Source organism: Perissodus microlepis, chromosome 18 (genome assembly GCF_051167445.1).
Source record: "Perissodus microlepis isolate ML-2025 ecotype Zambia chromosome 18, ASM5116744v1, whole genome shotgun sequence".
NCBI classification, from domain to species: Eukaryota; Metazoa; Chordata; class Actinopteri; order Cichliformes; family Cichlidae; genus Perissodus; species Perissodus microlepis.
The window spans coordinates 26,155,622-26,180,016 of NC_140478.1; the positions used below are offsets into that span (position 1 = coordinate 26,155,622).

General features: G+C 40.1%; 3 protein-coding genes across 5 annotated transcripts in view; 2 read left to right on the top strand and 1 right to left on the bottom strand.

The window, feature by feature from the left end:
* Positions 1-2,787, top strand: part of tesk2 (testis associated actin remodelling kinase 2) — a 33,100-nt gene extending 30,313 nt beyond the window's left edge. Inside the window, exon 13 of the mRNA XM_084911323.1 lies at positions 149-2,787. Within this exon, the coding sequence (XP_084767449.1) occupies positions 149-438 (290 nt within the window). The 3' untranslated portion in view covers positions 439-2,787. The remainder of the gene's footprint in view (positions 1-148) is intronic.
* Positions 2,788-3,838: 1,051 nt separating this feature from the next.
* On the bottom strand, positions 3,839-8,050 carry LOC146368011 (uncharacterized). Of its 2 annotated transcripts, XM_084911326.1 has the most exons (5): positions 7,898-8,050; positions 7,503-7,735; positions 7,298-7,419; positions 6,592-6,694; positions 3,839-5,631 (listed from the first exon to the last, which is right to left on the bottom strand). In XM_084911326.1, exons 1-5 carry the CDS (start codon positions 8,005-8,007, stop codon positions 4,676-4,678), a joined length of 1,524 nt encoding a protein of 507 aa, XP_084767452.1. In that variant the 5' UTR covers positions 8,008-8,050; the 3' UTR covers positions 3,839-4,675. The 2 variants fall into 2 exon arrangements, with proteins under 2 accessions (XP_084767452.1, XP_084767453.1); XM_084911327.1 differs by having other exon boundaries at positions 7,503-7,991.
* Positions 8,051-10,887: 2,837 nt separating this feature from the next.
* Positions 10,888-24,139, top strand: arhgap30 (Rho GTPase activating protein 30). Of its 2 annotated transcripts, none has more exons than XM_084913221.1 (14): positions 10,888-10,953; positions 11,512-11,891; positions 14,034-14,136; positions 14,237-14,381; positions 14,473-14,555; positions 15,269-15,376; positions 15,693-15,811; positions 15,908-16,079; positions 16,298-16,395; positions 16,763-16,840; positions 18,846-19,553; positions 20,119-20,327; positions 20,468-21,084; positions 22,142-24,139. In XM_084913221.1, the coding sequence occupies exons 2-14, from the start codon at positions 11,804-11,806 to the stop codon at positions 23,472-23,474; spliced, it is 3,861 nt and encodes a 1,286-aa protein (XP_084769347.1). In that variant the 5' UTR covers positions 10,888-10,953; positions 11,512-11,803; the 3' UTR covers positions 23,475-24,139. The 2 variants fall into 2 exon arrangements, with proteins under 2 accessions (XP_084769347.1, XP_084769348.1); XM_084913222.1 differs by having other exon boundaries at positions 18,846-19,505.
* The last annotated feature ends 256 nt before the right edge of the window (positions 24,140-24,395 follow it).

A 24,395-nucleotide genomic window follows, 5' to 3' on the forward strand; every position in this document is an offset into this window, starting at 1 on the left:
AGTAACTTTATGATTACCTATATATGATGCATTAATGGACATCTGTAAATTGTAGCTACAAAGAGTTAAACTCAAGATAATTTACAAGTACAGCAGTCTTTTTGTTGTAACCTTTTATCCTTACTCTTTCGGCTTTTTTTTTCCCCAGGTACTAACTCACGGTCTGATGCAGGCCAAATGGGAAATGACATCCGGCAAAAGGTGGCGCTGAGCAGCTGGGCGAAGAAATATGTCGTGGTTGAAATCCCACCCTACTGCGGGCAGAGAAGAGGGGAGGACGACGGGGAGGTAGAGGGAAGTAAGGAGGACTCGTTAGGGGAGAGCTGGTCTCCGATGATCCCCAGCAGTGAGAGAGACAGTGGAGAGGCCATGGACTGCTCGAGCAGCCCGGAGGACGAGCAGGAATGGGAACGGGGCACAAACACATGCCCAATATAATGCACCCGCGCAAAATGCGTCAACACATTGAGGTGGTGGAAAAGAAAGCGGGGAGGACTCTGACTCCACAGAGGCAGCCGAAAATGGCTTTTAAAAGTAGACTGGACACATTTCAAATTTTTTTGGAGAATAAAAGATAAAAGGAAAAATCACTTGATTGTGATCTTTCAAGTGAATGTATCACCTGTTGACTCAATCAAGCACACTTGATTTGGATAAATAGTTATTGTTCAAAGTTTCCACCCAGGTGTGAAAGTCAACAATAGCACAAAAAGCTTTTTATCAACACAACGGACCCTCTGCATAGAGATTATTTTTCTGAAAAGGTTGTTTATATTTAATATTGTGAGATGTAGATTTTTTTCTTTTTCCTCTAGTCAGTGTTTTGTCTATGAGGAGAGGTATTGAAGAGCCATTGTGTTGTGTTTAGGTTTTGATACTTTTTGTGTTCATTGAGAAACAAATGCTTATACTGAATCAAAAACCCCCGCATCAGATTTACAAGACCGTACGCTGATATTCAGATGAGAACGTGCCTAAAAGCACTCATGAGACAGATGTTTAATCTCTCCCCCAGGAGAAAAAGGGTGACAGAGTTAAGGGTTTGTCAGTGATTACTCTGTGAAATTGGGAAAAGGGTGATTCCTCACTGCTCATTCCTGCCAATTTAAAAAAACAACCTGGTGTCAGGCGACTGAAATCTTTCAGGAACATTTCTTGTTCTTTTGACATTTTTTTAGCCCGCTAACTTTAAAGTACAGAAAAAAGAGGAGAGATAAACTAGTCAAACGAAAGCCAGCCAGTCTAAGCATTTTTTATTTCTACCCTCTGTAGGCAAACATAGATATTGTAATAAATGTCTTGTACATTTCTGGACTTAAAAGTTGCTGTCAGGCCAGATTTCCAAAACAGTCCCTCCAAAAAAGAAGCAAGCCAAAACACAGGTTATTTACTTGGATGTGTTCCAACTCAAGACAAGTTTAAAGCCACACGATGCAAATTTTAAAGAGCAAAATTTAAATAAAAAGCCAAATCTGAGATCATACCACCACAAAGACTGAAAATCCTTCCATGCTATGCACTGAATTATCCCTGGATTCAGAAGGATATCTGAATCTTCATATACATCTCAAAAATATATCACAACTCTGTCTCCCAGTTTTGATCATGTAAAGTTTTGATGCAAAGTTTCCAGTTTTTCGCCATCTCTCGCTGGTGATAAATCCTTCCAAAAATTCCCGCGTCTAGATTTGTACGTACTCCAAAAATTAATCACTCCTGAGTTTGCCAAGTCTCACCACTGATTTAAAAAAAAAAAAGAAGGGAAAAAAGAAGATAAAATAATAATATTAAATAATCCGTCCATAATATTTGAGTGCTTCTACTAGCAGACGAACCATCCAGTGTGTGTTTGAAGTAACAACCTGCTTCCCACTTTACTTCAGTAGCTTCATCCTGTAATACTTAATCAGAATTAAGTATTACAGGATGAAGCTACTGAAGCATAATTAAATCCACTTTAAGGTTGATAATTGTAGCAAATGTTGGTAAACTATAGAAAGACGGGTCAGAGTCATACAAACAGTGTTATCAAACAGTCCTTACAGATTTGTGCGTTGTCAGAAACTTTTCATGGTGGTATTGTTTTAACATTGCTGATACTGGAATCACTTTACTTAAAGGACTCAGTTGATGATTGGGTTTAAATATGTTTTCCAGTTTAACGTCATAACCTGGAGTTTCAAAGTCTTTCATGGTGACTTTCTGCTCTAGTGGAGGGAAAACATTTAGGCAACAGGAAGTGCCGCAAATAAATGCAGTTGTTATTTGGTAAAACTGAATAATTACAGCGTACAGTACAGATTTTTTTAAAGCTGCTAACATTTGGTTCGGTTTGTTTAATGAACTATGAGACCCTGTGACTTGTTGTACTTTACACTCCACTGAATGTCTGATTTGAATCAGTCGTCTTTAGTTTTTCCATCTCCACTTTAATGAGTATTAAAATCCTTGTAAATGTCTATCCGAATAGCTCTGTGTACAAACTAAATGGCTCATAAAGATTAGATTCATAGTGTTGAACATCAACGCCGGTATTTTTTCCTTCGTGTGGCTTTTGTTGCGTTCTGCTGATCTCAGTCTGATCCCTCTAATAAGAACTAAAATGCACATGTAGAGTGATATATACAGTCCTGTCCTATCACTACTCCTCTATGCAACTTTTATCACAGTTTTACAGGATAAAAGATCTAATTTCATATTTATATTGAAAAAAGTAATGTCTTACCTTTGTATATTTGTGTAAAATGTTTGTGGTACTTGCCTTGTCGAATACAGATTAAGATGTTTTTTTCTTGTTTTTCTGATTGAATAACAAGTTTGCCTGAGTTTTTCTTGTCTTACTTCAGGATGACTCCCGTCACCCTCAGAACTCACACTTCAGATTCCAGAGCCTATTTTAGCTTTCAGAAAAGGTCAACCAGTCAGTCTTTAATCAGTTTATAATCACCAATAACCCTAACAAGCATCACTGGGTTGGAGGAGGAAGCTAGAGTACCTGAAGCTACACGGGCAGCATGGAAACATTGAAACTCTAGACAGATTCAAACCCAGGAACCTTCTTGTTGTGAGGCATTCGTGCTGACCACTGCACCATCCTAAGCGAGATCTGTTTCTAAAATAAATGAAACTTTGGCTCCCCAATTTGATTTCCATGCCCGGAGACTGAAGACAAGCGATGCCAAAAGATGGTTAGTTTAATTCTCATGAGTCATATATTTAAATAAAGCAGTTCTGACACTTTCCAAAATCCTTCAAGTCTAATCTGGTTACATTTCTTTCAGTTTACTGAAATGTATTTATTGTAATGAGCAGTAACAGCCGTCCATCTGCAGGTTATCCAGTTCAGGGTCATAGGCCGAGAGACTTATCCCAGCTGTCACAGGGTGGGAGGCGGGGTACGGCCTGCAGAGGTCGCCTTTCTGTTTTATGACCAGTAACATTCAATAAAATTCAAATCAAACTTAATCCTCGATTGACTGTTTGTAAAAATGCGACCTAGAGGTTTAAACATACCACAGTTCCTACTTTAGTTTGCAGTTGTAAGAAGCTATTTAAAACATACCTAATTTATAATCAAATGATTTCCAGCTTATAAAAACACTGACATTGTGCTTGAAAATGTAAAAACAACAATGTGGGAGGGGAGGGGGTGCATAGATTACTGCTTTTGTTAGAGCCAGACAATCTCTTCTTCTACCCTCTGACGGCCCATCAGTTTTTTGGTACTTCTTTGATTTACCTCCAGCACAAGTAACTTTGATGTTTAATGGAAACACCAGACACCGATCTAATCTCTGATAGGGCTGAGATGTGTTCAAAGATGTGTTCAAGGACCAAGTTCAAATGCAGAGCAACTTTATTTACTTTTCAAATTTGCAGTTTGGGCTCCGCAGGGAAAAACTTATCAGGATTAAATTAACATAAGTTACATGTAATAACAAAGGCAATGAATATGAAATTGGTAATTTAGGAAAAACAACACGGTTGAAGATGAAGAGAGAAGAATGGCAGGTAGAAAGCCTCTTTAGCTTTTCATTAGCCTCTCATTAAGGCTGATGGGTTAACACATAAAGCTACGTTTCATGAGTCTTTAAGGTGATTTGAAACCAGTAATTAAAAGGACTGAAGCTAGCATTAGTACTGCAGTCTGATCACAGACTGTATATGAAAGATTGACATATCCTTCAGGTCAGAATTTTAAGCCATTGGAGAAGTGCTTTAAACCTAAGCATTCTTTTTAAAAGCCAGTAGAGGGTGACTCTATAAAAAAAGAACTCAGTTTTACTCGGTTTGTGACCTCAATAAACATTTCATAAACACTGAGTTTATGTCTCACTGAATAAATTTGTTCCTAGTTTGGAGTAAAACAGATGTGTTATACGGGGCATGTTTGAGGAGTTGATGAGTTTTTTTCCACCCTTTACTCACCACAGCTGGCTTAAAAAAAGAAAAATAAACATAAAAAGATAAAACACTTAATAACAACTTTCCACAATCCATCTTTTCCATGCAGCCTGTGTGGCGCCTGATGGAAACACATTAGCCGGGCCATGAACTTGACTGTAGTTTTATAATTCTGTACCACTCAGTCTAAAATTATGTGTATATGTAACATCACAAAAACAAAACCAATTATTAAGTTCACCACACGGGCAGCGGTTGTATAAAATAAACATTATAAGTGTGCTGTTTTCTGATGAGACTTGAGGCTGGAGCGCTGGGTGAAGCACTTCCCGCACAGCGAGCACTCGTAGGGCTTCTCCCCGCTGTGGACCACCGCGTGTCTGATGAGGTTGCACTGTTTGGTGAAGCTCCGGCCGCACTGCATGCAGCTGAACGGCTTCTCGCCCGTGTGACTCCTCAGGTGCTCTTTGAGCTGGCTGAACCTGGTGAAGCTTTTGTCGCAGTACGTGCAGCTGAACCGCTTCTCGCCGAGCCCGGACCTCCAGGGCGTCCTCATCCTCCTCGCCAGGCTCAAACTGCTTCCAACTCTGTGTGTGGCGAAGGGGCCTGCGGGGTTTGGCCCAGTCCGGCCCTCGTCTGGATTACTCGTTTGAGTACAGCTCTGTAACTGTTGAGGAATCAAGGTAGGATCTGTGGAGTTAATCTGAGATGCAGAGTTTTGTCCTTCCTCTGACTGTGGCCTCTTACATCCCAAACTTCTGCCTCGTCTTTTCACTCGTGCGGAACTCAGCACAACAGAATTTAATTTCCCAACAGAGTGAACTCTGGGTGCCACATCCTCCAAATGCAACAGGGCTGAAGATGCAAATGCAGCAGGAATCTGCTCAAACTGCTGCCCGGTGTACGGGACACCTGGGTCCCCCGTGTCTCTGCACACGCTGGATGGCCACAGCTGCCCCTCAGCTGTCTCTGTCACAAACGTGTGGGCTGAACCGAGTGGAGCTGCGTCCTCATCCGCCTCTTCCTCTTTCTCGTGTTTCACTACGAGTTCAATATCATTTTGGCCGCTGTTCAGCTGCTGTTCTGGGAAAATGCTGTAGCCGTCTACTTGGGAAACCAGATCTTCAGAGAGGGCCGGGTTTTCAGCCGAGTGGTAAAGCTCCGCAAAGCTGTTGCCCTGGGCAGGTTTTGTTGTGTCGAAATACGGCTGATGCTCGGCTCCAGAGACTAAAGAGAGCACATTACCAGAGAGATGCCTTTAATAAAACCTTTAATCATTTAGAGCAAAGGTGTCAAACATAAGGCCAAGTCTCCACAGTCACCCCACTGGACAGCTTTGGAAAATGTAAAGGAGGGTGTAAATTTTTCATATATTTATTTTCATATATTTCTGTATTTTCATAAATTTGACAGCTTGCCCTACTATTAAAGCTCTTCCCTGTGGCTATCCATATTACACCAATGTAATTAAGTAATAATTAAACAATTAAATTAGAGAAAATCTCCTGTTTTTTTCACATTTTTTCCACAGTAAAACACATAAATGTGGACAAAAACTTTCTGCTTTATAACTACAGGACAGTCTGAACAATGATCATTTTACACATTTATTTCTTACAACTCAATCCCAGAGTCAAGCTGATAGATTTATTTGATTAAGCAGAGCAGCATTTCTTTATCATATATTGAAAGTAAAGGTAAAATTGTGCTTCTTTTTCCTCATATTGTGATATCTCAGGGATTAAATGGGCAGTTAAACTTCTTTGCACCAATAGAAAGGGAAGTTTCACTGGTCTGACCCACTTGGCCTCTGAGTTTGACATCCCTGATTTATAGTCGGCAAATAACAGTTTGACTCATTTGTAATTAATTTATAGTTGTAATTCTTATCAGATCATATCCTGGGCTTTGAATTCAGTGCAATGCTGTTAAACTGCAAACCTAGACAATAATTTGTCTGTAAACTGAACCATGTGTGTAGCATCAGCTCTGGTGCACATTAGCACACATACATATTAATTTGTACTCAGACTCAGACTTCTCATCTTATGACCTGTATATAAACAGTGCATTTATTTACCTTTACAGCTTAACTGAGTAAAGTAAAGTATTCCTTGTGCCTGAATGAAAAGTTCCTCTTAAACATCACATTGTTTTATTTCTTCACTATTAAAGGTGTGGACTCACTCAGTCTGTCCTCTGCATCATTTTTCCACATATCCTCTTCTGCACACTCCTCTTTGATCCGTATGTGATCAGGTCCATTAGCAAGCTCCACGGCCTCAGCACACTGCAACAGCAGGCTCAGGGTTAGCGCTTAAATAAGATGACACATGCACTGCGTGGTCAAGCAAATGCATCAGTGCTTATATGCAAGTTGTGCTAGTAGAGCTCTAGCCCATCTACAATGAGGTTAAATAAGGTTAACATCACAAAGTTATAAAGTTTTGTACTTATGAGTCAATATAAAATAATTATTACATATATTCTAATTTCCTTTCTCGTGTTTCTATCTTAAAAAAAAACTTCCTTAAAGCAACTGGTTCCTCGCTGAGCCTGGTTCTGCCAGAGGTTTCTTCCTGTTAAAACTGAGTTTTTCCTTCCCACTGTTGCCATTCATAGGGGGTCATATGATTGTTGGGTTTTTCTCTGTATATATTACTGTAGGGTCTACCTTATAATATAAAGCGCCTTGAGGCAACGGTTGTTGTGATTTGGCGCTGTATAAATAAAACTGAATTGAATTGAATTGAACTGAACCCAGACTGGGAGCTGGTTCCACAAGGGGATTGAGCTCTTCTAGTTAAAGGCTCTGTCTCTCACTCTCACTCTCACTTCTGGAACTTCTATGAATGGGATAATATGGTGCACTGGTATAATAGCTGTACCCTACCTGCTGGGGTTGATCTGGAGCCTGAGCTTCCACCGGTGTGTCCCAATGTGAGCTCTGAGTTTCTTTGTTGAGAACTACTTTGACCAGAGGAGAGAATCTCCCCGCTGATGGATTGTTAAACACTAAGAGAGAAGATCACACAAAACTGTCAGTTATAAACAACAAAGACGTGACTCCTCAGCATCTCCCAGGCAGGTGTCCCCACCTTTTCTCCTGGCCCTCATCCGGCTCTTCCTCAGCTCTGCCTCCATCACCTCACACTTGCTCTTCAGCAGGTCGATGTCCCGCCGGCTCTGGCTCACCTCCAGCCTGAGCACCGTGCAGCTCTGGTCCACACGCCGGTTTATCTCAGCTACAGCCGCCTTGGCCAGGACTTCCATGACGGACAGCAGCTGACTCTGGAAGTCGCAGCTCTCCATCTCGCACCGGTTTCGGCTCCTTGTTACAGCACAAATAATCGTTTTAAGCTGCACACGTCTACGCGTGCTGTGTGTGAATCTGTGTGAAAGTATTAGAGCAGTGCATCCATCACCGAAGCACAGCGGCAGAAGTATCTGCAGGTTCTTCCGCGTATGCTAGAGGGACGCTTGTTTTTAGTACCTCTGTGATCCAGACAGACGGTCACGACTGAATCCTCCTAGAAAATTCATGCAAAAAACAACAAGCCGATAAATGCGTCTGTGCGTGTTTAAAAATGTAGTTTCCACCATTACAGGAAGTACTTAAACGACACACCAAACTCACTTGCAGCCACAGGTGACGTTGTGCTATTACCGTAATTATTACATACAAGCGCAGTGCGCGTGTAGCAGGTGTGATTGCGGGTGACTGATTATTATTTATTTTAATAATAATCATTTATTATGATTATTTATTATTTATGTGTAACTCCAATTACAATATGCTGTAACCTAGCTACTACCTTTATAAACAGCCAGATATGGACTTAACTGTACGTACAACAACTGACTTTTTTGCGAGATACAGATGTCTGACATATTACATGTGTAATATGACTTTTAACTTTTGGAGGATTAGTTTTTAGGCATGGTTTAGGTTGTCATGTCCATTTAGTGCAAAGATTAACGTGATTGGGCCGCAAAAGTCACAAGGAAAGAAGCTCCTCCTTTCTCTGTAGTTTCAGTGTGCGTAGCATGGCTGATATGGCCAAAGGAGCATTTTTCTGCTGTTTCAATACTTTTATTCTAAGAAGAGACTTAACCTTCCTGTAGCATTTATAAACACATCTGAAAAGAAAGAAAGAAAGGAAGCCATAAGAAATGTAACAGACAATTTAAGCAGTGAAAAAATTATGATAACAAAAAAAAAGAGAAAGAAAAACATCATTAACATTGGGTTACAGTTACTAATATAAACCACTCTCTGTCCAGGTTTTATCCCTAAGTTTTCGTCCAAACTTCGAGACACTCCACCTTAGATGAAACAGCTCACTGCAAATAAGCATTAAGTTGTTATGAGTGATCGGCTTCACCCTGTAATCAACTCTTATAGGATGGTGATGATTATACTGGTCTTTATATACTATCTTTTGGAAGAATGGTGATTGTCCAGTAGAGTTCATTGTTGTTCCTTGTTTTTCCTTTAATTTGTCCTGTACGCTGTTTTTTCCTCTATAGTCTAATCATCACATAAAATTATTCTGAAAAAAGTTATACAATTAAGGTAAAAAATAAATAAATAAATAAAAACTATCATGGCGTGAATGACGCAGGAACACACAAAGGCAGGCTAACAAAGACAAAGGAGGGGTTATGTAAACCCACATGAGTAGGTATAGTAGAAACACCAGGGTAAACAAGATGCAACTGAAACTAATTAGAATAAAAACAAAAGAAGTTTAACTAATGACTAAGAAAACATGAGGAGGCAAGAAGAAAAGAAACATAAGAAATCAAATTTAGATAATATTAATAGATTGTTTTTTAAATAAAACACACAGTCTTAAACTGAGGCTAAACCAGCAAATATACACTAACCCCCCCCCCCCCCCCCCCCCCCCCCCCCCACACACACACACACACACACACACACACACACACACAGGTGGGCATCCATAAAAATGACCAAGTTGCAAGAAAACAAAAACCAAAAATAAATAACAATCCACCCATTTTCTTCTGGTTATCAAGTTCAGGGTGGTAGTGGGGTTGGAGCCTGTCCCAGCTCTCCTTGGGTGAGAGGCAGGGTACACACTTGAAGGTGAGGGCACCATTCTGCTGCAGGCCTAAAACAAACAACCATTCATGCTCATGTTCACACCAACAGCCAGGTTAGAAGGCGACGGATTTGAATCCAGGTCCTTCTTGTACTCCACCACTTTGTAATTTCTTAGTTACAGCCTTCACAAATTTTGGGAATGCCTTGCAGAGTACTGGCTCAATAACCTACTGGAAAATTCAAAACCTTAAAATCCACAAGACTAACTAAAAGATTTTCCAACAATTACATGTGCAATATTAATCAAGTGCACAACCTGGCAAATTTAAGGTTATTGTTAAAACACTGTATAAAGCACTGATATAAAACCCATTACTTATGACCTAAGAGTGAATTATAAGTGGTGACAATGTCGTGCCAATTTGTTAGAGATGATACAACAAGAAAATTGCATGATAACAGCTGAAGAAGCAATGGAGCATATTAAAATACAGGAAGTTACAAAACTGTAGCTCAGAGATGCAAATAAGTAAAGGAAGGTAAACCATCCAAAAACAGTCGGAGAACAATCAGGTGTGATAAGTATTCCACACTTACCTGCTTTAACAGGGATTCTTACAATTAAACCTTTTACAGTAGAAACCATCTGTGATGAACTGTAAAAGGGAAAAAGCCAGCAGGTCCACAGAAACTCATCATAAACATAATGTTTTGAGGGCTTTATTTCAAATAACAGGATACTGCAAGAGTAGCATCAACACAGACAGTGTTTAATGTACACACACACACACACACACACACACACACACACACACACACACACACACACACACACACACACACACAACTAGACTTTTTATGTTTCTCTGCAGTGCTTTGTGACTCTTTTGTTACGTTGTGGTGCATTCGTGTTCTTTGTGGTTTTCTGAACTACTTTTCTTGCTCATGTGTTTGTCTTCTCCTTCATTGGCACAGTGTGATACTGCTTCGTGATCTGTGGCTTAGTAACTAGCTTTAGTTTATCTTATGATTTCACTGACATACTGAATCTTTGTATGACAGCTGTGTGGAACTCCAGTGATAATTCTTGAGCCCCTATGTGATACTTTGCTGGTACTTATATTAGTATTTATATTTATATTTATATGTAGCAATGATGTAAAACTGTTAAAATGGAAGAAAATGTAATCAGATTGGTGTCCCTCATCTTTAAGGTACGTTCAGATCTACTTATTTCAGTCAGGGTGATGGAGCTCAGCCCACAGAGAGACAAACGCAGCGCATGTGAGGGAAATAGATGAACTGTACAGATACTATGAACTGATTTCCCTACTCAGCAGAGGCGGAGAAACAGAGGGCCAAATACAGAGAGAAAGCACAAGAGAAGGAGAGACACTCAGGAAGTTAAACAGGGGAAGTTTAGTGGTTTGTTGCGTCATCGTTTTATGCTGCTACTTGTGTGCCGATGCAGAGTGAAGGTAGGAACACTTGTGTTCGCTTTTTAATTTGTTTGTTTCCTCACATTTAAAGTCTTTCCAAAAACGTGGACCGATTGGGAGGGTGGTGGATGATAGGAGAGCAGCGGCAGGTGTCAGGAAGATGGAGAGAGTGGGGAGAGAGTTTGAACGTCTCTGTGAATCTATATGTTCAGTGCTCGACTTCCGCTGAAATGAGAACAGGGCCGCGATGGCCCTGACATGAGGGCAGGGAGGACAGACCGGGCTCTGTAGTGAGCGTAGTCCTCAGGCAGGAGCGGAGATTAGAAGCTTAAGTTGGTCCACCACCTCAGAGAAACCTTATAGCATGATTGGAGCGAAACGTTCAGGGGCTCTTTTCAGTGAATACGAGAAGTACAGACGCAAGGGTGTGGCCTTTCATTCGAAAATAAATTGAGTGCATCAGGGGGAAGTGAAGAGCCACATATGCAAGGCGAGCGTTCAGTGCAGTTTGTTTGATTTCGACTGTGAGATTGTTCATTGTTAAAACGTGAAACTGCTATATCCACAACGAAACCGTTATCATTTCTGCTTTTGCAGGGAGGAAGACGCAACAAAGTATGTCCTAACGCTCGATTTTACGTGACAGCCCCAATGCAGCGCAGCTCACAGAGGAAACAAGCTGCACCTAACAACATGCACTGAAGCAAAGGAAACAGAAGCAACAGCAGCACAGTCAAATCTCTGAAATGTGCAACGTTTTATCAGAGTCATCGTCACTTTAACCATTTTGGTCAACACATCCAGAACAGACAGTTAGTGAACCTGACCGTCACCAGCAGGGTAGAGGGAACCAGTCTGAATGTGAGGTGAAAAGAGAAGACAGGAAGAGATGAGGAGAGTTCGAAGAAAAGGGGGCAACAAAGAGAAGGTGTTTGGATGTGATCTGTTGGAGCATCTAAATACCTCTGGTCAAGAGGGTAAGTGAGCAACCCTGACTAGAAAACATGTCCTGCTCTTATTGTTGTTTTCTGCACTTGTCATAGTTTTCTTCATTGCATTAAACACAATCCTGCAGAGATAAATCATTTACACATGGGTGTCAAACATCAGCAGAAGTACCGTTTATACCATGTAGATAAAACATGTCATAGAAGTGTTACTAAACTGAACATTTAAAAGTACAAATTTAAGCAACCTGCTATTAAGCACATTTCATGGGATATTTCTCATGTTTCTTAACTCTTTAGCATCTCACTCTGCAGTAACACTTTGAGAAGATATAAACCCAATAAAGTGCTTGCCTATGCTTTTTTAAAAAGCATAGGCAAGTCGTGAAGGCCAACGTTCAGATTATGACTTTGCTTGTCAAACCACACCAGGCTGAGTCAAACATTTGAAAAAGTCTTAATCATTTTATAATGTGACCCCGACTGACTCATTGTGGGCAAAGCGTGGGACATCGCAGGGCAAATTACTTTGGGGGTAAGTAAAAAAAAAAGGTAAAGACTTTTGGGAAAGTATTCTGGCACTGATGAGACAAAGGTTGACTTTTTTGGAAGAACATCAGACCAACAGTCATAAGTGGGCATAGTGTGACGGTCTGGGGCTGCTTTGCTGCTTCAGCACGACTTTCTGTAACTGATGGAACCATCTCTTTACCAGAAATGCTCAAGGAGAACGTCTGGCCAACAGTTCATGCCCTAAACCTCAAACAGAGTTGAGCTGAAAAGAAGGACAGTGATCCAAAACACCAACAAGTCCACCTCTGATTGGTTTAAAAAAAACTCCAAAATAATGGTGTTGGAGTGTCATAGTGAAATATTCTTTAGCATGACCTTAAACTGGCCATTCATGCTTGAAAACCCTCCAGTGTGGCTTTATTAATTCATCCTGCAAACATGAGTGAGCCAAAATTCCTCCAGAGCAAAGTGAAAAACTGATTGCAGTGATCACAAATGTTTCATTGCAGTCGTTGTTGCCAAGGGTGGCAAAGCAATTATGAGGCTTAGGGGACAATTGAACAATGAAATTACAATTTAAAAGCTGCATTTTGTATTTATTCAGGTTGTCTTTGTCTAATATTAGAATCTGTTAGATAATCCGAAACATATAAAATATAACTGTGACAAATATGCAACAAACTAAGAAATCAGATGGGGGCAAACACTTTTTTGTGGTACTATAACTGGAGAAACAATGATTTTTGCACTTCAGCTTCTGTTTTATTTTCTGGTATTTTAAGATTTTAGCAGGGATGCAACACATTTCTTGTCAGTAATGTTTCCACTTACATGAAATAAACAAAAAAAAAAATCGGACATAATGTCAATAAATGGGATGAAAGGACGAGGAAGGTGTCTGCTGTGCGCCTGGCCAACTTAACCGTGACCCTTAGAACAGAAATATTCCTCTCAGGGATCCATGTAGTCTTTGGCACTTCTGTGCTTCAAGCTAAATGCCCACATGTCAACAATGACAAAGCAAACATAACTGTTTTAAACAGACAGAATATTTGCTGTGTTCACAGTCATAGTTTGGTATGATAATTTTTCTCACTATCAATAAGCAAAGACAAAACAACAACAAAGCTGTGGCTGAAATCAGTTTCATGTTTGTATTTGTCAAATCTCAGTATTACAGAAATTTACTTAAAAATAACCTGTTCAACTACCACAATATAAGTTTTATATATATAGCATAAATGGTGTGGTGACTTTGACCCTAAAATAAGTTTTTAAAAAGGTTTTTAACCCTGGAAATTATATTCATTACAACAGTCTTTCATAGGTTATGATCGAGGAGTCTTTGAGTCATATGTCTGATGCTCTGCATGAACCTCTAGATGTCAGAGGATCATTATCAATAAGATCCGTGGACCAATTGAAACCGGGCAAATTTTCATGGTCAAAAGTCATCAGTATGCTTTAGTTATAAAATTATAGATTTGATAGACTTATTGACTGTATATGTACCGAATTTCCAGAATTTCCCTTGGGAAGCAACCTGAGGGATTAATAAAGTTTCATCTAAATATTTGTATCTAAAGATGACAGATTGAACATGTTCCATGCTTTTATTAGGCCAATATCCAGGTTATTCATTTGAGTCTTCTTTCACAGTTCCACTGGTGCTGCGATGCTGCAGTGAGTTTGTGGAGCATCATGGGATTGTTGATGGGATCTACAGGTTGTCTGGAGTGTCATCCAATATACAGAAACTCAGGTAAAATGTCTGTGTGTGGTAAACCTTTACCTGTAAATAAACAATATAATCCACATATATTTTAATGGATATTCGATTATGTTATTATCATTCAAAACAGGGGTGAGTTTGAGAGTGATGGTAATCCTGAACTGAACAAGGATGTGTACCTGCAGGACATCCACTGTGTCAGCTCTTTGTGTAAAGCTTATTTCAGAGAGCTGCCCAACCCTCTGCTCACATATCAGCTGTATGACAAATTTGCTGTGAGTATCTCAGACATGCGAAAAAACAAAATAAAATCCTTGACTGGTCTAATACAGGCATGAAAACAGAAAATAACACATATTCTAACAGGAGGCTGTGGCCATCCAGCTAGAGGAGGAGAGGCTAGTAAAGATCGGTGATGTCTTGAAAGAGCTACCAGCACCTCATTACAGGTACAACCCTCTGCATCCCAATGACAGCCGCTTTTACTATATAATAACCTGTATTTCTGCACTGAAGCAGAGGGCATCTCCTTTTATTTCTCTCCAGTAACTATCACAACAGATCAGCTCAATTTTATTACTTCACCAGAGATTAGTAGGCTTTAGTAAATTCTTCTATATGTAGATTTTAGTTCACTGCCACAAGGAAGCCATGTAGGAAAATATTACAAAACTGTACATTTACAGATAATAACACTGGACCCCGTGAAGCTGCTTAATTACATATAAATGGGCTGAACTGGCAGACCAGAACCTAACTGCACGGTTTTGGTCCGCCATCATCCATCTATTATCATGGGGTAGAAACATAAGCACAGATGCCGACACTCTTCTCTCCCTAACCACCTCGTCCTCCAGGGGAATGCAAGGCATTCCAAAGCCAGCCAGGAGAGCGTGCCCTGGGTCTACCCTGGGCTCTCATTACAGTTCAACATGGCTGAAATACTTCACTTAGTTGGATCACACAGTCCAAAAGTCCAGTACAGTTACCAATTAAAAAGTAAAGAACTGACCAATAACAGTATTTCCTTTATGAAAACCACCATTAATCCCACATTTACAGATGATAATATTGATTATTACATGGTTGATGTGTAAAATAATACTGTTTCTAACAAGGCTGCAGATTTAAAAGCTGATCATGTATCATGTGTGTCCTACAGGACTCTGGAGTTTCTCATGCGTCATCTTGTCAGAATGGCCTCGTATTCGTCAGAAACCAACATGCACGCCAGGAACCTGGCCATTGTCTGGGCCCCCAACCTGCTCAGGTGTGTTAATGAAAAATCAGTGTGTCTCGGATATGTGCTCTTGTGAACTGAGGGATACACTACCTGCTTGCATTCTGAGGGAAAATACTATATATATAAACTGCTGAAAGTTACTGTTATTTTAATTTATATTGTATGCGATTCAATAACCTTGTATAGTGTACCGCTGCCTTTGCTTACCTGTTCCTTGTTCCTTTTCTGCTTCACTTTGTTCTTCTGTTGTTTTCATCCATTCCTTCTTCTCCTTTAGCACATAGTCATGTCTTGCAGTTGTGATAATCAATCAGTAAACCAATCTATCAATCTGTATGAAAAGGTCTAAAGACATTGAAGCGACAGGATTCAATGGCACTGCGGCCTTCATGGAGGTCAGGGTCCAGTCCATCGTGGTGGAGTTCATTCTCACACACGTCCCTCAGCTGTTTCCCGATGCAGGTCAGAACACAGATATGCATCCACAGACACTCACGTGCAGAGAAAGACGATAAACTTATGTACCACTGCTTAAAATCTTTCCTCTGACCTCTTCAGACATATCAAACGAGAGAAGGAAGTCCCTCCCATCCCCATCAGCATTCCCCAACACGGAGGAATGTTTATTCCGGCCTGTTCCCACCCCAGCTTGTAGCTATGGGAACATCAGTCCAGGAGATGGTCCACTTCCCATAAGACCTTACCATGCCATCATCGAAGGCACAGACAAGTGAGTAAACCATTTCTTTATCTGGGTCACCCTTACTGTCCGTTATACACAAAATCTTAGTCGCTTACACTTTTTAGAGTATCAGGTGAAGATGAGATGAACTGAAGTCAGCAGCAAGTTAAGCTTTTCTCAGGAATAATGCAAGTGATGCTTGTATGTTAGAAAATAACATTTCTTTTCATAACTTCTTGCAAATGTGCGTGTCTTGCTCGCCTCAGGAGGAAAGGATCCCTTAAAGGCAGGAAGTGGATGTCCATCTTTAACATTGGAGGACGATTCCCGGATCCACGGCGAAAACACAAACCTTCAACCAAAGGTACAAAACCTTCACATAGAAATGAGTCACATCATTTATTCCTACTAAGTTCATTTCTCCCTTTTCATAAACAGGTTTGTGTTTATTCTCTTTGGTTTGTTTTCTAATTTCTTTTCACTTTTAGGAAATAGTAACATTTAAAATGACATTCAAACTCACAAATTTTTAAATATAAATATTTAAAAATGTAAATATAATTTGTTTGTGTTTTGGCACATTTTATTAATGTACTTTTAGAAAACTGTTGCTGCTGGCTGCTGTTTTGGACATCAGTTTTAAGTCTCCCATAGATCAGTTCCAACAGCTTCTCTCTATATATTATCTCACTTATCTTAGTATCTTAGTAATATTTTTTATATTTTTTCAGCTCCAGAGAAAGAAAGGCCTGCTCTCAGACCTGCAAGAAGCATGGACTCCCTCAGCTCCCCATCCTATCCAAATGAAGGTATCGTCTTCTGAAACATTAAAATGATGAATTTGTTACATAGAAAAATAATTAAATGCAGTAAAAATGTTAAGAAGTGAATTTCATATTTATTTAGATATAAACTCTTCTCTAAAGAATTTGAAATGTTGATTTAATTTGTTTGATTTGATTAAGCTGTAAGACTCTGAGGTTTGCTAAAATGTGAACTCGCAGTGCTTACGTATAAGAAAAAAATGAGCAGATAAAATTTCATTTAAATGCATCTGGTGATAGTGAAAAGCTGACTGTGAACTTCTTCCACCATCACCACACAACATAGTTGAATGGAGTTTGTTTTCTAATGTCTTGAAGAAAAAAGCGCTTTTACATGCCATTTCGTAAAGTCCCGCTTTGAAGCAATTAAGCCATCCCCATCTCAGTTTTTGGACTGTGCTGGTATTTATATAGTGCTTTTAATTTTCTAGTCTTACTGATGTCTCAGAGTACTTTACCAGCAGTGACTACAAGTCATATTTTGAAGTAAGAAGTGACCGCATTTACTAGTGGGTTAACTACAACCACTAGCAAGCTAGAAACATTTATAGACTGCATCAGTGCAATGCAAAGAGTGACACAAGCAAATTAATCTTAAGTAGCACAAAGTAAAATGCTAGAATTTAACCCAGTCTCGTGACAAAATGTAAAATCCATTAACGTTTATACACACCAGCTGATTTGTTTTTTCCCATGAGAGCTAGCGTAAATTTGAAGCTAATGTACGGAGTGTATCAAAAGGAATCATTCAGTTTGGAGAGGCTATGTTTTTTAAAGTAATGGACGTAGAAACTTGCGGTAAATCTTAAAATATTATTAAGGTTTTACATACAAAACAGCGCTTTGCACATCATGTTCTACCTACATTTTACCTCCCCACCCATAACCTTCATTTAATTTTTAATTTATATTCTAACATCTGTAGGTATTTAGTATATATTCTTATTTAGTGTATTTATATAGAGAAATATAGATTATATATACTGTAAATACTACATATTCTGTTTCAGTATCAATGACACCAAGACAAATTCCCTGTTTGTGTAAAAGCTTTGCAAAAAACGTGATTCTGATTCTGAAAATTTACAATGTTCAAAAGTGCTCCACTTTGAGCAGGCCATATGTCCATGCGATTGTCAAACTTGTGCCATACTTTTATGAGCATGTCTGGAGTCACTGCAGCCACTGCTGTTGTTAATATTTAACCTACCGCACACCATGTGGAACTAACAAATCTCTAACAAACTCTTAATAGAGCAGTTAAAATAAATGTCCTAAAATACCCATTGGCACCACCAATCCCTAAGTCTCCAAATGTGGACTTTTTTCTCCACTTAAACAAGAGACATGATTTTGTGTACCTGGAAAAAATCCTTACATATAAGATCGTTTGGAGTAAATGAAAACACAACACAAAATACATGAATGAAGTTGGTATCAGACATACACAAACTCATGTTTGAAAAACAGAAGGTAGAAATTTAACACATCAAGACCTCCCCTCTAATATAAATACAAATAGAATGAATAAGTATGTGAACATAGAAATGGGATATTTGTGTACAGGAAAGACACGATTATTTTACAAACTGCTGTGAGAATATTTTGCCACACTGGTGAAAAGTGTACTTTACTAGATTTTCACTTGTCAAACCTGGAGCACAGACCTTTTGTGTTTTTTTTTAATACAAGTAAGCACAAAGAAAGCCACATCATTAGATGAGCTCAAAATACTCCAAAAAGCACCAAAAGCACAAATACAGTCAAGAGGTCATGGTTCAGTCCAGCCCAGTGAAATTAGTTGAGATCAAGTCAGTGCCCAAGGTGCACAGTTGGGTGTTTCAACATGGATAATCATGCATAAACTTGATTCTGTCAATCTTGGAGGATTCATTGTTGATTCAAATGATTGTTTGCTGGTTATATCAAAATTTAGACTCAACTTTACCTTTCACTTAAGCTAAACTCTTATTTGTCATTATATTTTTAGGTACCAGGCGTCCTGGCCAGCGCCCTCCTTCCACCAGCATGTCTCCCCTTGTCACTACCACCCCTCAGGCTGTCTCTGAGCTCCCAGTATCTTCAGGTGGATTAGGTGCCAGTGAATATGCTGTGACCTACCGCAGGGGAACAGGGCTAGTAAGCGGTGGTGCAGGCGTACAGGGTACCTACACAGCTCTTGATCCAGAAGGTTTAGGATTAGCAGGCAATGATACTGTCCAGTCCAGATCTCCAGGAATATCCACTAAAGCTGGTCGGAGAGCAGCCATGCACATCACAGGACCCACCATGGTTACTGTGCCACTACATATCACCTCTAACCTGGCTTTAGGGGTTCTTCAAGGGGGCGGGGCTGACAGGATCATACAACGTAGAGACAAAAACGGGGGTGACAAGACGGGAGCAGAAAAGGCAGCGAAAAAGGTAAGCAGAGTAATGGAATGGAATGTGGAAGAAACCAAGAAGGTGGAGGAGGAAGTGAAAAGTGAAAAGGAGAAAAGCAGTGAAGAAGACGTGGAGACAACAGAGGATTCGGTGGCAGCAGGTGGTGCTGAGGAGAAAACGGAAGAAGGAGCAGAAGAGAAAGGAGATGAACCTAAGAGACAACGAGCCAAAAGCCTCCTGTCCAACTCAGAAGAAGATAACAAAGGTGATGCCAAAAATGCTGAACAAAATGTTGAAGATGATGAATATATAGGTAATTTGAACTTTTTTATTACAATGACCACTTTTTCTTACAAGGACTGCAAATAATAACTGTTTTGCACATCAGTTATTGATTTTCTGGTTCAAACTTAAACGTCTTAGCTGCTACTACAAAGATTGCTTTAAAATTTGGTACAAATAGTCAAGAGCTCCGGTGCACCTATCGAGGAAACACTCCCAGGGGGACTAGTGACTTTTCTCTTTGTTGACTTTTTCTAATGTAACCCTGACTTCTGTATGTGTTTTGTGCAAATTACGACATTAGGGTAATCTGAAGGATGAAATCCATTCAGCTGCTCTAAGTCTTTTTTGCCCCAACCTTTGACTATAGCCTTTTAAAATACATTTTTGTTTTTATTTATTTCCTCCAAGCACATTTTGAGAATCAGTCAAAAAATAAGCCCAATAATCTTACGCTTGTATTTTCCCCAGAAATTTGTTTTTCTCTTTGTTTTTCTGCAGCTGTCTTAGAATTAAACTATTGCAAGTACAGTGCAACAAATGAATTTTACTCAGTCGTGAAACTCATTAACTCATGATCGTTGTTTCATTGACAGAAATGAAAGTTAGTGAGACGTCTGAGCTTCAGCCAGAGGACACTCAGCATGAAGATAATGGAGAGTTCGATGCTTCTGATGTTCTCAACTCAACAGAGGTGGCAGGCGACAACCAGAATATGTTTGGCTACATTCAAGACAACTTTGAATTCCTGGACCAAATGGACTGCAGTGGAATGGACCATATGGACTGCAGTGTCTCTTATCAGGTGTGTTTTTTATGGTTGCAAATCTTTCTTAGCACATAAGAAGTTGGAGGTTTGCAGAAGAAAATGGTTATTTGCACAGGAGCAGTATTACGCTGTATTTGTGAAAGCTTTTAAATGTGGTTCCTCTTTTTTCCCATTAGGTGAAGGAGTTCTCTGTTGAACCTCCTTGTCACTCAGACGATGAGTATGAAACAATGGCTCAAGCTCAGACTTCTCCTTGTCCTCCAGAGCCACAGTCACGCCTGCGTCCAGGCCCTCAAAGTCCCAGCGAGTCAAACCCACACAGACCGCTCAGTCTCGACTTGCACAGTCGACACACAAAATCCCTCAGCCTGCCTTACATGACCTCGCCTGTCCATGGACCGGATGAGTCTTCATCTGAAGACGAGGCTATGGGGGACGACATTGGTGATAACGAATACAGTAGCGAGGAAGACGAGAGCATGTTTGTTAAAAGCCTTCCACCGGATTTCTTTTTGAACACAATCTCTGGGTTGGAACCAGAAACTGATGGAGAGGAAAGTTCCCCTCATGATAGCGTTTCTGTGCATTACATAGAGAGCTCTGAAGAAAGAGACTGCCAGTCACTGAAAACTGAACATTCGGCATGTACAGAAACAACTACGGGAGAGCGGGAGCAGGTAGAAGTGAACGACAGAGAAGATAAAAATGGACTGGATGAAAAGGAGATGATAGAAAAACAAGAGGAAACTAAAGTTCATCAGGAAGGAGACCAGCTGGAAAACGACATGCAAAGGTGACAACTGATTACAATCTCAGATTTTAGTATTGATCATTATAGTTACCATGCATGTACATTTTTGTCTTAATCTTTCCTGACTGGCAGGCAGAAAAAGCACAATAACAACTATTTTATCTATTATTTTACACTAATAGTGAGTCAGATAACCACAACAGTATGTATGATTGTAGCTTAAATGCTTGATGTTTAATTAGAATGTGACCAGGTTCTGCACTTCCTGTCTGACATATGATGTTTGAGCATCTTTCAGTTCGTTATTTTGATTTTAAACTCGCCTTATTGTTTTCGTCTTTCTCTGCAACTGGGTCCAGCAGCAGGAGCAGCTATTTTCAGAAACAAACAACCTAATAATCTCAATATACTCAGACAACAGTCAGCCGGTGAAACCTTTAGACTGTAATGACCCAGATATTTCCCTCAGGAGTTTGAGAAGGCCAAACAGAAATAGAATGGAGAGTGAACAGGCTATTTGACCTTATGAGAAACGTTATTCCACATGAATGACAAAGATGTAAATAGTGCTAGCATGCTTAACATATAAACTTTAAAAGGTTTACATGTCAGTTATGTTTTTGTGGCTGATTTTGGAGAAGAAACCCAACTGCACGCTTTTCAAAAGACACTATAATCACTTCACTCTTGTTTTGCTTTGGTGTTTTGTTTTCCAGTATCCTGTAGTTAAGTTGTGTGGTCACAGTGGCCACTACTTGGATGATTTGAAGGCTAATGTCTGAAACCTGTGTGCACCCCCTGGTGGAAAAAGATTAAAAGTACAGTGTGGCAGATAGCACCACATGTCCTTCCCGTCCCTCCATTAGAAAATCATAACAAACTGAGGGGAATTCTCTTTTGATACATTAAACTTTGTGTCATCAGCTTGAGAAATGCTACAAGAATAAACTGCTACAAGTTTAATTAAATCAGGAAGAAATATTAACTAAGAAGCTCAAAATTAGAGCTCAAAAAATTCTATAAACAAACGTTAATATGTCTTAAAGTCTCACTTATATTGTACACGTCTAAACTGTTTTTGTCTCTTAACTATCTGCAGCAGAGAAACAGAGGAACATCTGGATATTATGAAAGATACTGAAAGTGAAATATCCTCAACAACCTGCTGTACAGAGTTTCCACTGCCAGTCACCGAGGACACTGACGAATCCAGCACTGTGGCTGGCATGAGCGTTGAGGAGGTGAAGGAAGTAGTTGAAATTGCTCACAGCGATTGTCCATTTCAGGAAATGATGAGCCAGAAAGAAACTGAATCAACAAATCATACCAGAAGCTGTAATGGAGGGGGTACAACAGAGAGAGACAATAAGGAGGGGGAGAATGGTGTGATATGCAATGAAATGGAGGACATGTGTGAACAGTTTGTACTGAAAATAGAGGAAAGTGACGAGAAAATGAGGGAAGAAACCTCAGAGGGAAAAGCTGACAGAGAACACGACAGTAGCAATGAGCAGGATACCCAAATCTGTGGGACACACAATGACATTTGGGAAGAACTTGAGGACATTGTATCTGAAGTGATAGAAGATGAGGAAAAGGCACAGTCTGAGAGGGAGGGTGATGTTGGGCAAGAACATTTGGTAAAAGATGAACAGGACCAAGAGCACGGATCAAAGGAAATGGTGGAAGACGACAAAGAGGAGGCGAAGAAGACGGAAGGTATGATAGAAGTAGACGGTGAACCAGTGGAGACGGCTGAAGGAGCGCCAACAAGTTTAGAAATGCAACAAGAGTTTAACGAAGATGAGACCCAGAGAGAAACTCATGAGAAGATGGCCAGCAAGGAAGACTCTCAGGAACATGTCACAGCAGAAGCGTTTTCAGATCAGCCAGAGAATGAGAGCAATGGTAAACAGACAGCTGATGAGCAACTTGAAACTGCGCCAAGTGAAGATAACCAATTTAAAGAGGAGGGCTCTGATATGAAAGAGGGAAGAGAGAGTGAGAAGAGTGACGGCCCCTTAGAGGGTGTCGGAAGCACGCTGGTCTCCTCACAGCCGAAGATCTACCAAGTTAAAGCCGTGCCGGTGGTGCCTCCGAAGCCGCAGCACTGCAGAATCACCGCCCTGACCATCCGACAGCAGCAGCAGCAAAGAGAGAGAAGAGACGGCGACAGAGGGAGAGACAACACGCTGAGAGTCCCAGGAGAGCAGGACAAGGACGGAGACCAGAGCGACGAGGGCTCTGAGAAGAAAGAGAGTCCAAAGCTCAGGGGAGATAGCCAGGAGAGAGAGGGGAGGAGGGACAGGGCCGAAGTCAGAAACAGTCCCCTCAGCATGTGCTTTGATGAGGCTGTGGCCATTGCAACCATGAGGAGAGAGAAAGAGAGGGTGAGAGAAGGAGAGGCGGAGGCAGAAGCGCTGGGGAAGTAACGTAGAGATTTGAATTGTACAAACTAGTTTTCCCCACACAGAGTTAAAGGCTGTATTTTCTTATATAGAGGGGTGAATTTATTCCATTATACATTACAGCAACAGCAGCCCTGCTTATGTAAGGCAACTGATTTAGCCGTTTCGGTGTTTCTTTGTAGAATGCATAAACTCGACGTGCAGTCATAACCAATAGTTTTCTAATATAAATATTGTTCAAGGGAAGATTTGTTCTCCGTTCATTTACCAGAACAGAATAGACCGCTGAGATGATATAAAGGGAATCAGATGCGGGGGTTGGATTTACGCGGTCAGCATCTTGAATCCTGATATTAAGAGGAATAAACTGAAACAGATGACAAACACTGAAGTGCCGAAGTGCTGCTCCAGTGTGACAAAGCATCTGGATGAACTGCTAGTTTCAAGAGTCTGGGTTGCTAATCTAAAAGTAAAAAATATTCGCATTGAATACACTCCCTGTTACACTCGGTGTTTGCACGAGTAACGAGTTTTCTCTCTCGTTACAGAAAAGTGTACATAAAAATAGAGGTTTGATGCCAAATACAAATGTGTTTAAAAAGATGCATAGACTATATCATTTAGCAGGAATATGATGTCAACAGATCCAAAGTTGTTTTGCATTGTGTGAATAAAACATGTTTTCAATATGCTGTGTCTTCTTCAATCCTTCTTTATTTAAACTTTATCAGAGCAAACAAAGTGTTGGTGCTGAAGCTGAAGTTATAAATAGCTTTTATTGTTACGTTATAAAAATGCTGCTGGTATTTGCTTACATCTTCAGGATGTTAACTGACAGATAAGCTGAAGGTAAATACAAAAAATCATTAAAATAACTTCTTCAAGCTTCAAAAATCACTCGAAAAATAACTCGACTTCCTTTTCGTTGATTACACCGTCTAATAA